Genomic DNA, 11,975 nt, shown 5'->3' on the forward strand with positions numbered 1-11,975 from the left:
AATACATTACCGGAAGCGATGTTCTCAAGAAAACATATTTAGATTAAATTATTTGTATTAGAAAAAGGAAAATAATTTAGTAAAATCTAGAATATTTCTATTTTAAATGACCAGGTTAGGAAAAATGTAGACAATTTTATCATTTAAAACCAAAGTGGTGAAATTATGAATGAGTGCTATCCAGACATGGTAATGTCATGTGGTACTTTTTGCTCGTGTTTTAAAAATATAAAATCAGCTGTTATTAAATTGATTATTTTTTAAGTTCATTGTCAGGCGGAATTAATGATTAATCGGTTTTGTTGGCATCTTACTCGGAGTCGGAACAACATATTTAAAAATTGAGGCTCCTACAGAGTGCCGGTTGCTAGGCAGAGCGCCGCATAACTCGAGCATGCGCACTGAGCGCTGAGCGCACGCCGCTGATTGGCTAAACAATGGCATTATCGGTGTGAGGGGGGTTGCGTTGTCCTCGGTGTGGCACTGTCCGAAAAAATAATAAACCAAGCTCCACAATGTTACACGTGGTGAGTCACCCCGAATGAGAACATATTAATCAAGCGACCTCTACAGGCATTTGTTTGAGAATTTATTTAAGGTAAGAACCGTGTATTATCACTTCAGTATTGTGTAAATCAGAAACAGATAGGAAGCTTGGGGTGTGACTTGATATAAACAGTAACATGTCCTAAAATGCGATGTAATGCAATGCAAAGCAACCACAAAGTAACATAATATATAACAGCAGGCTGTTGTGATTTTTTTCCTCTCATACTAGAAGGGAGCATCTTTAAAGGGTGATTGACACACAAAGCAGGTGTGTCCAGCTGCACACTGACATCATACAGGAATTTTGTCCATAGTCATGATGAGCGAAGGGGCATCTGGAGACATCACTGGTTTGGAGCTGGAGGGAGTGATTGGGACAGAGGAGACCCCAGTGAACACGCTTCAGAGATCAGCAGAGGAGGAGGGAACCACCACTCGGAGGAAGAGGAAGAAGAAAAAGAAAGAGATCATCTACCGCTCTGACCTGGAGGATGATGACGCTGGGGAGGGGACCTCTGCGAATGTGGATGGAGCCTTTAGTCCTCCACCTGACGAAGGTGAAAATATGATATCTGCGGGGCGAACTGTATTGTAATGTTTGTGCAAGTGCAGTGAAATTCGTCATTTGTTTGTTTGCTGTAATGGGTTTAAATAGATAATGGTTACGTGTGCTTTCTATCCAGAATAGACCAGATTGAGACCATGAGTAATTGTCCTCATTTTAAATATTACACGATTTTATACTCGATGATCATTTGATGTCAATTATCTATATTGTTCTACAAATATTTTTTTTCCCCCAGACAGATCAGAAAGGCCTGCAATGTCAGGGAATTATATATTTGGGATTTACACGTTGGAAAATGTAGAAACATTGGTAGTATATAAAAATGTACAATTTAAAAGTTTTGGGTCTGCCATCCATCCATCCATCCAAAAATGACAGTAAAGACATTTGTAATGTTATAAAATATTTCTCGAGCACCGAATCAGCATTTTAGAATGATTTCTGAATGATAATGTGACTGGAGTAATGATGCTGAGAATTCAGCTTTGCCATCACAGGAATAAATTTTTAATATCATTTGTAATACTGTTTTATTGTAGTTTTGACCAAATAAATAGCATGCATTTTTGAAAGACTTCTTTCAAAATATTTAAATAAATAAAAAATCTTACTGATCCCAACCTTTTGTACAGTAGTGTATAATTATTCATTGGTCAAAAATTATAAGCAGTTAATATATTCAGTTTTTGTATGTAAAAGTACATTTTGTTAACAGAATATAAATGTAATATATTATTAGTTATGAAATAAATGCTTGATTTCTGTAATTAGTAACTAGTGAGTGTAATTTAATTCAAGGCACGGTTTTCGTGTCTGCTGGCATGCACTGTATCCCACATCCCAGTGTTTTTCTTGTAATGCATTTCCTCTTTTCTTTCCCACTCAACAGATTTATTTATAAGTATGTGTTGTTAATGCAATATTCTCCTCAAAATGTATCTTTCATTCACAGAAGAAGAGGATATCCCTCCTGACAGCCGTTTCGTGACCCTGACTGGCACCATCACACGAGGAAAGCGGAAAGGCCAAATGGTGGACATCTATATGACCCTTACTGACAAAGAGCTGAGAGACATGGCTCGATCCAAAGAGCGTTTAGATGCAGAATGTGATGGGCTCGAGGAAGCCAAGCAAAAACCCTGCGCGCTGGGGGTCAGCCAGGGCCCTCATGTTCTTCTCTGGAGCCTTTCCTGCTCCCCGTTCATCTTCCTTCTCTCTTTCATCACGTCGTTTTACTACGGAACGCTCACCTGGTACAACGTCTTCCTGGTTTACAATGAGGAACGCAGCTTTCTGCACAAGATCACGGTGTGTCCCTTGCTCATTCTGTTATATCCGGTTCTGATCATGGCGTTGTCTCTTTGTATGGGGGTGTACGCCGCCGTGACCCAGCTCTCCTGGGTGTTTGGGGAATGGTGGCTGGCGGTGAGGGACCTGGAGAAGGGCTTCTGTGGGTGGATGTGTGGAAAGATGGGGTTGGAGGACTGCGCCCCGTACAATGTGGTTGAGCTGCTGGACTCTGACACTCTCTCCGGGACCCTCCGGGGGAAGAGGATGGATGATGTTGAACACACTTCTACTTTGTGAACGCAAAAACATGGAATAACGTTCTGGGTTTAATATAAATTAAGCTCTGTCAACAGCATCTGTAGCATGCTGTCGATTTTAATTTTTTTTTAACTTATTTTGCTCAGGAAAAGCAAACAAGTCAAAATGATTTTCGATAGCTTTTAACTTCTTTTCAATCCCGAGCCTTCATTTAAATGGATAGATCACCAAAAAAATAAAATTCTGTCATTTTCTCACCCTCATGTTGTTGCAAAACTGTATGACTTTATTTTGTTCTGTGTAATATAAAAGAAGATATTTTGAAGAATGAATATTTTGAAAGAACCAAACCATTTTGTTCCTATTGACTTCCATATGGACAGAAAATATTGAAACATTTATCAAAAAATCTTCTTTTATGTTCCACAGGAGAAAAAATGCCACACAGTTTTGGAACCACATGAGGATGAGTAAATGATGACAGAATTTTCATTTTGGGATGAGCTTTAAGGCAAGTCTTTAATTTTAAATTTTGCACAGTTTTATTAATTTGTACATGTTGTTAGGAAATCATATATGATTTAGTCTTATCAAACATCACAAAATCAATTAAATACAGGGCCAAGTTACTCTAAGAATTCAGGATATTATCTTTCCATATCAAATGTAAAAAAAAAAAAAAAGGAATAATGGATTGCTATACATTTGCTATACATTTGAATACCAAAAACTTTTTTTTTTTTTGTGATGCAGTTCATTATGATATCCAAAAGCAATTTTTTAAATCATTTGTTTCAGAACATAAATCAAACTATTTTTAATTCATTAAATGAGCACTATGGGCGTTTTCTCATTTAGGTTTACATAGTACAGTGCATAATTTTTTTTTTTTTTTAAACTGCATAAATGTGCCCAAAACGGTGGTAAGCCTGTGAAAATGATTTATATTCAGAGCTCTCAAGTTTGATTTGGCTGAAAATTCCAGGCTTCCAGATTATATCCTTGCATGTTTACAAAGAAAAAAAAATATTTGGCAGATATGCTTCTTACATTCTTATACTGTACATATTTTCCAGATACGTATAAGCCTTGTTAGGACAATCTTACTGTCAGTGATCTTAATCACTCAGATTTGCTCTGATATGGTTATGAAAGGCAACTTTAGCTATAGCCTACATCCAACCATCAGATTCATCTGAGCAGAAGAGTGGAGCACAACTGATGGAAAATAAATAAAATTGCAAGTTACTTGCAGAGGAACATTGTTTTTGTTTTCAACCACAGATTTCAATGGAGAGCCATGGTACGGAAGTCCTGAACCGCAACGTAAAAAAATTAATAAATCCGTAAAAAATATAATAAATTCTAGCATTTAGAGATTAAAGTCGAAATATTTCGAGAATAAAGTCGTACATAGAAGTTCTTAATTAATTATTTTTTTGTAAAGAAATGCACTCGTGAATTCAAACTGCTTCTGCCATGGATCTAAATTATAATAGTAGCTTTTTACTTTTATCTGGGCTTCTAACAAAAGGAAATTCTACAGGTGCTAATCTAACAACATGGCATTACCATTTGTTTTAGGACGCCTAGACGAGCACGAAGAACTACTGAATATTTCTCGTAATTTTAACTTTATCCTAAAAATATTACGACTTTATTCTCGAAATGTTTCGACTTTATTCTCGAAATGTTTCGACTTTAATCTCGAAATATTTTGACTTTATTCTCGAAATGTTTCGACTTTATTCTCGGAATATGTAAAAAAAAAAAAAAAAACTTACTTTTTTTTTACGTTGCGGTTCAGGGCTTCCGTTGGTAGAAGTATTAGAAATATTCTAAGTATTTACCTTTGTCATGCATTATACACATTGCACAGCTGAAAAGCAGCAAATGTTTCTTCTCTTACGATGTTCTCAAGCTATCTGACCAATACTTGCACTTGAACCAACAAACAACATTTTACACTCTAAGCAGACAAATGCTTTTACACTTTGAATACTTTTATTATTATTAATTTTTTCATATTGTTTTTGTATGTCCCAAATCACATAACTGTTGTGTTAGTGTTTGAAACAGTGTGGTGCTTTGTGTTTTTACAGGTGTAACAACAATGGTGCTATAATAGTGTTCACCAAGGATATCAGCCATTAAAAACCACAAACTGGTTTACACACATTAAGGATAATGGTTCTGTTGTCCCAGAAGATCATGTTACGATTTCAAAAACCTTTTAACAGAAAATTCACTGATCATTGGGTACACCTAATTCAAATGGTGTCAATTATAGTACTCATATCCTCTTCATATACAGTCATCATTTACAACTTCATCTGTTGTTTATGGAGGCACGTATTGTAAAATAATTAAATGCAGGGTTCCCACGGTCATGGAAAACCTGGAAATATCAGGGAATGTTAAAATCGTTCGAAAATTCATGAGAATTAATAAAAAGCTATGAAGATTTTGTTTACTAGAAAATGCTCTTGTCTGATTGTGAGTGAATTATTCTTTTGAGTCACAAATCTGAAAAATTATACATATAGCCTATAAAAACTCTTATCCCGTAAAAAAGTGTGGGAACCCTGTACATTACAAACTATCTTACCAGAGATCTATTCTAATGCATATGATCTGCATAATTTGAAGTCTGTATATTCAAAAAATGTACAATATGTAAAGACAATTTTGTTAAAAAGTTGAACATTTATATCTGAAATATTCAATCTGATTGCTTTAAAATATGCAAGTATTAGAAGCTCTCAAATTATACTGTATTAATTCTGCAAATAAGCAGGTTTGATGTAAACCACCTTTTTAAATAAGTAATTGTAATCATCAATAGGTTCAATCTGTTGGACAAGAGATTCTTGGCTCTTTTTGTTTATCTTTGGGAACTTTTCCAACTGCTATGCTGTAGGCTACAATAAACACTCAGCATGCCGCTGATAATAAAAGACCTTGACCTGTTTTTTGCAGTTAGGCCAGCCTTAAACTGTTCTACAATGAACACTTGAATGACATTATAAAATGTTGTCTTCTGGCACAAAGTAGCCTGTTTTTCTGTAAACATGGTTTCAAAGCACAAACTTAGTTTTTTTAAATCATGACCTTGATAAATGTTTTGTTTTCACACTTGTGCACTGGGTGTGTACCACAGTTATTTCATTTTCAACACTTTATAATAAAGGATTTTATCTCATTTGTTTCAGTTGTATAGTTTTCCTTTCAGACTTAGTCAAAGTTTTTGCAGATCTCACACATTGTCAAAGGTGTGCCTCAGACAGTGCTCTATAATTACCAATCCTTTAAAAAAAAATGTATCATTGTTGACTGTCAACAAGCATCCCCTCCCTTATGACCATCCCAGATCTAATTCAACCAGTCTGTTACAGAATTAGCACTAATGAAGTGTAACGAGAGAGAAATGAGTAAATAGCCTCATCATCTGAATGAATGAATGATCTATCTAAACGAAACTATAGTTCTTGTTCGAGAAGGGGAGTGGTTTATTGGTAGGTCTGTAAGAGGCTACTTTCGCTTTTAGTTTTTTTTTTCTTTTCTTTAGGAGACGACGAGATGAAGCCACACAGCGTCAAAGGTATTCTCGTCAAACGATATGTCTTTCTTTCTCTCTGTTCGTTGTAATGGGATGTTTTTTAATAGCCTAATACTTTATAATTTTAACTTTGTTTATTTATAGTTCCATACAATGCGTAGTTGCACACGTACCAGTTAAAGGCGAATTGCTGGTTGTTCTAAGAATCCGAATAGCCGTATTTTGTTTGACGCATGACGCAGTGAACAACATGGGTAACTAACGCTGGTTTATCGCTACATAGTGGCGTAGTTTGTGCTTTTCGATTGTAGTTCAATCTAATTTTAAAGGTGGTTATAGGTGTTGCCATTTAAACATTAGCTCCTCCCTCTAAAACATGGTAAACGGACACGTATGCGTTCGATCTCTCAAGATGTCAATGTTCATATTAAACCATTCTTTTTAATCGGATCGAATTCGATTGAACCTTTTTAGTGATGACGTAAGATCTGTTTTTGTGAAACGAACAGTTCCAAAGAACCGAAATGCAGAAGAAGTCTTACGCCTTTATGATAACTATTTAAAACACGCCGGAAATGTATGCGTGGGGGTGAGCGCGAGTTTCGTGAACGTGAGTTAGGTAATGTGAGACGCTGTGGGAAAGTTTGTGAACGTAACCTAAACTCCTCACGGGAATCCCCTTCAAAATTGTTTGTGGTGCTTTTGTCCCCCCCCCCCCCCCCAAGTGGTCAATGCAAACCAACATGCAATATAGCTACTGTTTCTTTATGTAGATGTTTAAATGCAATTGTTTAGTGGGGATATCCAGGGACTTTCTATTCTATATGATTTCATTTTGAGCTAACATTACCTCTCTTTGTTCCACCTTTCTTCTCTTCCTTTTTCTTTCATTGTCTCCAGGAGATAAGCCTCTCTGCAGGCATCACCACCAAAGCTTTTGGCCTTCAAAACTGTAAGTGCTTTGACACTTACAAGTGTAACTCCAAGTGGCCGTTGATTTCTACAAGAATGTGATGAATGAGGCTGCGGTGGATTTTTTTCCTCTTTGTCAAGATAAATGCAATTTTCATTCAATAATTTCTTCCAAAAAAATACAAATATATTTTTCCTTTTTTCTACTGTTTTTCCGGACTTGACAAATAGATGTTTAAAATTGCCTACTCCCAGCTTTTAAAATGACCCAAACTATAACCTACAGCATCTATACAGGCTCATACAGTGAAATGGCGGATAGATTTTCTATCATGGTTCACAATGTCATCGCAGATCTTAACAATGAGGAGTGTAGGATCCTCCGGTACCTTTGTACAGATTTGTTCACCAACAGCTGTATGGAAGATTTGAGAGGAGCTTTGCTGGCCTTTGCCAAACAGAGACAGAACCAAGCGGGTCAATCTCAGGCTGTTGATGCCCTGCTGATGGAGCTCATGTTCCGAATTAAGCGCTTTGATGTCCTAAGGAAAGTTTTTGGCACCAACAGACAACAGGTAGAAAGAATTCTGCAGGAGGGAATGGCCCTCTCAGATTACAGGTAATTTATCATATACATTTTTCCATGTCTGAAAATATGTATGGTAATGGAAAGTTTTATTTTAGAGCCTGACATTATGTTTTTGGCGTTATTAGAGCAGTCTCTTGGGTAAAAACCCAAGCAGAAATACCCATGATATGGGTATGTTATTTTCACTGATTGCTGATCTCATTTCCACAGGGTTCTAATGGCAGATGTGAACGAAAACCTGGACAAGGAGGAGTTACAATCTCTTATCTTTCTCCTGAACAGTATCCTACCCAAAGAAAGAATGGCTAGAGCTACAGTAAGACTGGAGAAATTACACGTTTAACCTTCAGAATGTTTGTACTAAAAAATAATTATACTAAACTGAACATAAATATGCATATGGCATAATAAAGTCCAAAAATCTACCACTTTTCTGGGATTTGTTATGTTCATGTTTGTCTCATTGCATTTGATATCTTATAGAGCTTTCTAGATGTGGTGGTGGAGTTGGAGAAGTTAGATGAAGTATCTTGTGATAAGCTAGACCTGCTTGAACGGTGTTTGAGGAACCTTAAAAGAATGGACCTTGTCAAAAGGATTCAGGCCTACCAGAAAAGAGGTCAGTCATTTGTGAGGTCACGTTTGTTTGGTCAACTGCTTGTCTGCAGAGAAAAATGCACTGCAAGGTTTATGCAACATCTGGTTACAGCTTTTGATTTGACTATGCAAAACTTAATTCTGCTATTGAAACATGCATTTAAAAAAAACACCATGTTGCCCTTAAAGGAGTAGTTCACTTTTAAAAAAACTTTTGCTGATAATTTACTCACCCCCATGTCATCCAAGATGTCCATGTCTTTCTTTCTTCAGTCGAAAAGAAATTAAGGTTTTTGATGAAAACATTCCAGGATTTTTCTCCATATAATGGACTTCCATGGGAACCAGACGGTTCAAGGTCCAAAAGACAGTTTCAGTGCAGCTTCAAAGGGCTTTAAACGATACCAGACGATGAATAAGGGTCTTATCTAGCGAAACGATTGGCCATTTCAAAAATAAATAGAAAAGTTGAAGTTTAAAAAGCACAAAAATGCTGGCCTTGCTCTGTTCTGTGATGCACGTTCGTGACTCTCCTGCTCGAACTCGTTCATCAAAATGAACGAATCTTTTTTCGAGTCATTTCGTTCATTTCGTTCGTTGAATGAACGAAATGACTCGAAAAAAGATTTGTTCATTTTGATGAACGAGTTCGAACAGGAGAGTCACGAACGTGTATCATTTGTGCTTTTTAAACTTCAACTTTTCTATTTATTTTTGAAATGACCGATCGTTTAGCTAGATAAGACCCTTATTCATCGTCTGGTGTCGTTTAAAGCCCTTTGAAGCTGCACTGAAACTGTCTTTTGGACCTTGAACCGTCTGGTTCCCATGGAAGTCCATTATATGGAGAAAAATCCTGGAATGTTTTCATCAAAAACCTTAATTTCTTTTCGACTGAAGAAAGAAAGACATGGACATCTTGGATGACATGGGGGTGAGTAAATTCTCAGCAAAAGTTTTTTTAAAAGTGAACTAATCCTTTAAGAACCTAGAACATTTTGTACATTATACCCGCAAAAGTCTCTCACGGTCTCAAAGTTCATTTTCAAAGCCAAAGTTTATTTAAAGGTGCTCTAAGCGATGTCACGCGTTTTTTAGGCCAAAACATTTTTTGTCACATACAGCAAACATCTCCTCACTAAACCGCTGGCTGCCTGTCCCCTGAACACACTGTAAAGAAACGCGATCTCTGTAGACAGCCCAGGCTCCACAAACAGCAACAAAAACAAACTGGGCTAACCCGCTCCACGAAACATGACAAACAGTTCCAGCCAATCACCGACAAGAAGGACTTGGGGGCGGGATTTGGGGGGTTAGTGCGCGGATCAGGAGGAGGGAGGGTCTAGCTAGCCTCCGTTTTGTTTGACAATACTTTAAACGTCAACAAGAAGTGACGTCACCCGACATCGCTTAGAGAACCTTTAAAAAAAATTAAAATCATGGTTGAAATTTATTAGATGTGTGTGTTTTTTTTTTTTATGGCTCTGGTTACCAAACTTGAGCGGCAAGTACATTTAAAAAATTTAATACATAATTAAATGTACTTGAGCGGCAAGTACATTTAAAAAATTTAATACATAATTAAATCTACAATATTTATTTATTCAGGTCAAAATGTACAATGTGCAGTCCCTAAAGTTCAGAATTCCTTTAAGGTAAGACAATTTTAGAAAAAAATAAAAATCTTATATCTTTCCAATAGAATACAGTATGTTAAATGATGATGATAATTTTACTTACTATATCTCTATATTTCTCAATTTCAGTTCACACCTGGGAAGTGTCAGTCTTCTGTTAAACCAGTGAGACGATCACAATGCTGTTCTCAAGGTGAGATTTTCATTTTCAGTCTTCATTTTTAGTTTTAATTAAGATCCTACGGATAAAATAACAGAATTGCCTTTGGTCTTTTTCTAGAGTTAAAAAATTTGAAGCTTTCGGTGCCAGAAACCGGGACACAACAACAACCGGTAATAAATCGGCTTCTCACTAATTAATAAATAGTCATCGTGACAAACCCTAGCATTTTTTTCTGATGGTTATTTTATTTATGAATAGGTTATAAGATATTCCTCCCACTGTCTATATGTCTGCTAGGCTTTTGTGAAGGAGTATCAAATAAATCCTGAGCAGAGAGGCCTTTGTGTGATTATTGACTGTGTTGGCTTTGATGGAAGTAAGTGTGTGTGATACAGGTTTTGACCCTTTACCAATTATGAATGTTATAATCCATTATAGTGTCATTTAATACTGAAAACATAATCTGTTTTTAACCCATTGGTTTGTTAGGGAAACTTTTTTTTTTTTTTGCAGAAAAAACACAAAATGACATCATAATGTTTGCCCACAGGGGAAGGCTGTATTTTTTTTTTTTTTTTTTTTTTTAAATCCCATTTTCCACCCACAATGTTCTAAAGAAATTGCCGTTTTCATTGGGGTTTTGTTTTCCCTTTTAATTACAAATTAGGAAATGTGAGAACAGAAAAGACTTTGTAGATCATTATAATGTGTTCTTGCGCAAAACATCCGCATCTAAACGTCTACGCTGTTTGTGTCCTTTCAGAGATGTTGAATCAGACATTTGAGCGTCTGGGTTTCAGGGTCATTTTCCATTCTCTCCTGGGTCTGAAAGAAACCCAGAAGGTCTTGGAAGACATGACTCGCAACAGGAGCATTCAGAAGTTCAACCGCTTCGTCTGCTGCCTCATTAGCAGGGGAACGGACACTCATCTGTTGGCTACAGACTCGAACGGCCTGGGCATCAGCCTGGAGGATCTCAGGCAGCTTTTCAGCCCAAACCAGTGTCCTTCACTGGGTGGGAAACCCAAACTGTTCTTCACCCAGATCTACAGGACAACAGAAGCCCCTCCGACACCCTCAATGGATGATGAATACCTTGAGACGGATGGACCAAAAGGCCAGTATTCGGGGAGGCAGTGTGCGGGCAAGAGGACTGTCCCAGTGTCAGCGGATGTCCTTTGGAGCGTGTGCACAGCAGAGGCGAAACTACTGGAAGATTCTGGCCACCAGTCGGTTTACCTGCATGCATTACACATTGCCTTATTGAGGGGGCATGAGAGGTACTTTATGAACCTTTTACCTGCTATCTTAAAGAGCCACTGTTCAGTCCATTATTGCTTGTAACCAGACATTTAACACTGCAGTAACCGTAAAAAAAAACACACCGTACATGCTAAATCATTTTCAGTTCTGCTTTTGTAGTTTCACTCAGAAGAACAATTCTATAATTCAAGTCCCCTTATTCAGTTTTTTTCCCCTTACATTTGCAGAAAGAGCCCTATATTGGACATCATGACGGAGGTGAACAGAAACGTGTTTAGTCACAATCAGCAGAATCCTGAGAAGACGTATCAACTTCAACTCTCTCACACACTACGGGAAACTCTTTACTTGTAACACGTAATGTTTGCTACACAACACATTCTGTCCCTTTCTCGCACAGACACTCTACTTGTTTTAGAATAGAATTGTTAGTGCACACAACTATCCATATACACAGAGCTTCATACTGCCATAATCTATTGTTCTCATTGCATGTTTTTATTTATTAATATTTTTATTTATTTGTGAAACTTTATCGCTGTTGCAGCTATTAGTGTTCTGTGTTGCAGTCACAGTGTCTCATTATTTAA

At 36.9% G+C, this 11,975-nt stretch overlaps 2 protein-coding genes across 2 annotated transcripts; both read left to right on the plus strand.

The window, feature by feature from the left end:
• Positions 1-496: 496 nt before the first annotated feature.
• tmem169a (transmembrane protein 169a) lies at positions 497-2,809 on the plus strand. The gene is made up of 3 exons (XM_056248515.1): positions 497-598; positions 779-1,106; positions 2,070-2,809. The coding sequence occupies exons 2-3, from the start codon at positions 866-868 to the stop codon at positions 2,702-2,704; spliced, it is 876 nt and encodes a 291-aa protein (XP_056104490.1). The 5' UTR covers positions 497-598; positions 779-865; the 3' UTR covers positions 2,705-2,809.
• A 3,376-nt stretch (positions 2,810-6,185) lies between these two features.
• Positions 6,186-11,826, plus strand: cflara (CASP8 and FADD-like apoptosis regulator a). The gene is made up of 10 exons (XM_056248715.1): positions 6,186-6,266; positions 7,125-7,755; positions 7,936-8,041; positions 8,209-8,344; positions 9,931-9,977; positions 10,089-10,152; positions 10,240-10,292; positions 10,420-10,498; positions 10,886-11,402; positions 11,613-11,826. Exons 2-10 carry the CDS (start codon positions 7,400-7,402, stop codon positions 11,737-11,739), a joined length of 1,485 nt encoding a protein of 494 aa, XP_056104690.1. The 5' UTR covers positions 6,186-6,266; positions 7,125-7,399; the 3' UTR covers positions 11,740-11,826.
• Positions 11,827-11,975: the final 149 nt, after the last annotated feature.

The sequence above is a fragment of the Rhinichthys klamathensis genome, unplaced genomic scaffold, assembly GCF_029890125.1.
Source record: "Rhinichthys klamathensis goyatoka isolate OS25496 unplaced genomic scaffold, OSU_Roscu_1.1 h1tg000056l_1, whole genome shotgun sequence".
NCBI classification, from domain to species: Eukaryota; Metazoa; Chordata; class Actinopteri; order Cypriniformes; family Leuciscidae; genus Rhinichthys; species Rhinichthys klamathensis.

Bases quoted from the DNA above. Each gene is read 5' to 3' on its own strand.
- tmem169a (XM_056248515.1), top strand. From the start codon at position 866: ATGATGAGCGAAGGGGCATCTGGAGACATCACTGGTTTGGAGCTGGAG. The intron at 1,107-2,069 runs GTGAAAATATGA...TTTCATTCACAG, and splicing joins TAGTCCTCCACCTGACGAAG to AAGAAGAGGATATCCCTCCT.
- cflara (XM_056248715.1), top strand. From the start codon at position 7,400: ATGACCCAAACTATAACCTACAGCATCTATACAGGCTCATACAGTGAA. The intron at 8,345-9,930 runs GTCAGTCATTTG...TTATTTATTCAG, and splicing joins TCAGGCCTACCAGAAAAGAG to GTCAAAATGTACAATGTGCA. The intron at 10,153-10,239 runs GTGAGATTTTCA...GTCTTTTTCTAG, and splicing joins ATCACAATGCTGTTCTCAAG to AGTTAAAAAATTTGAAGCTT.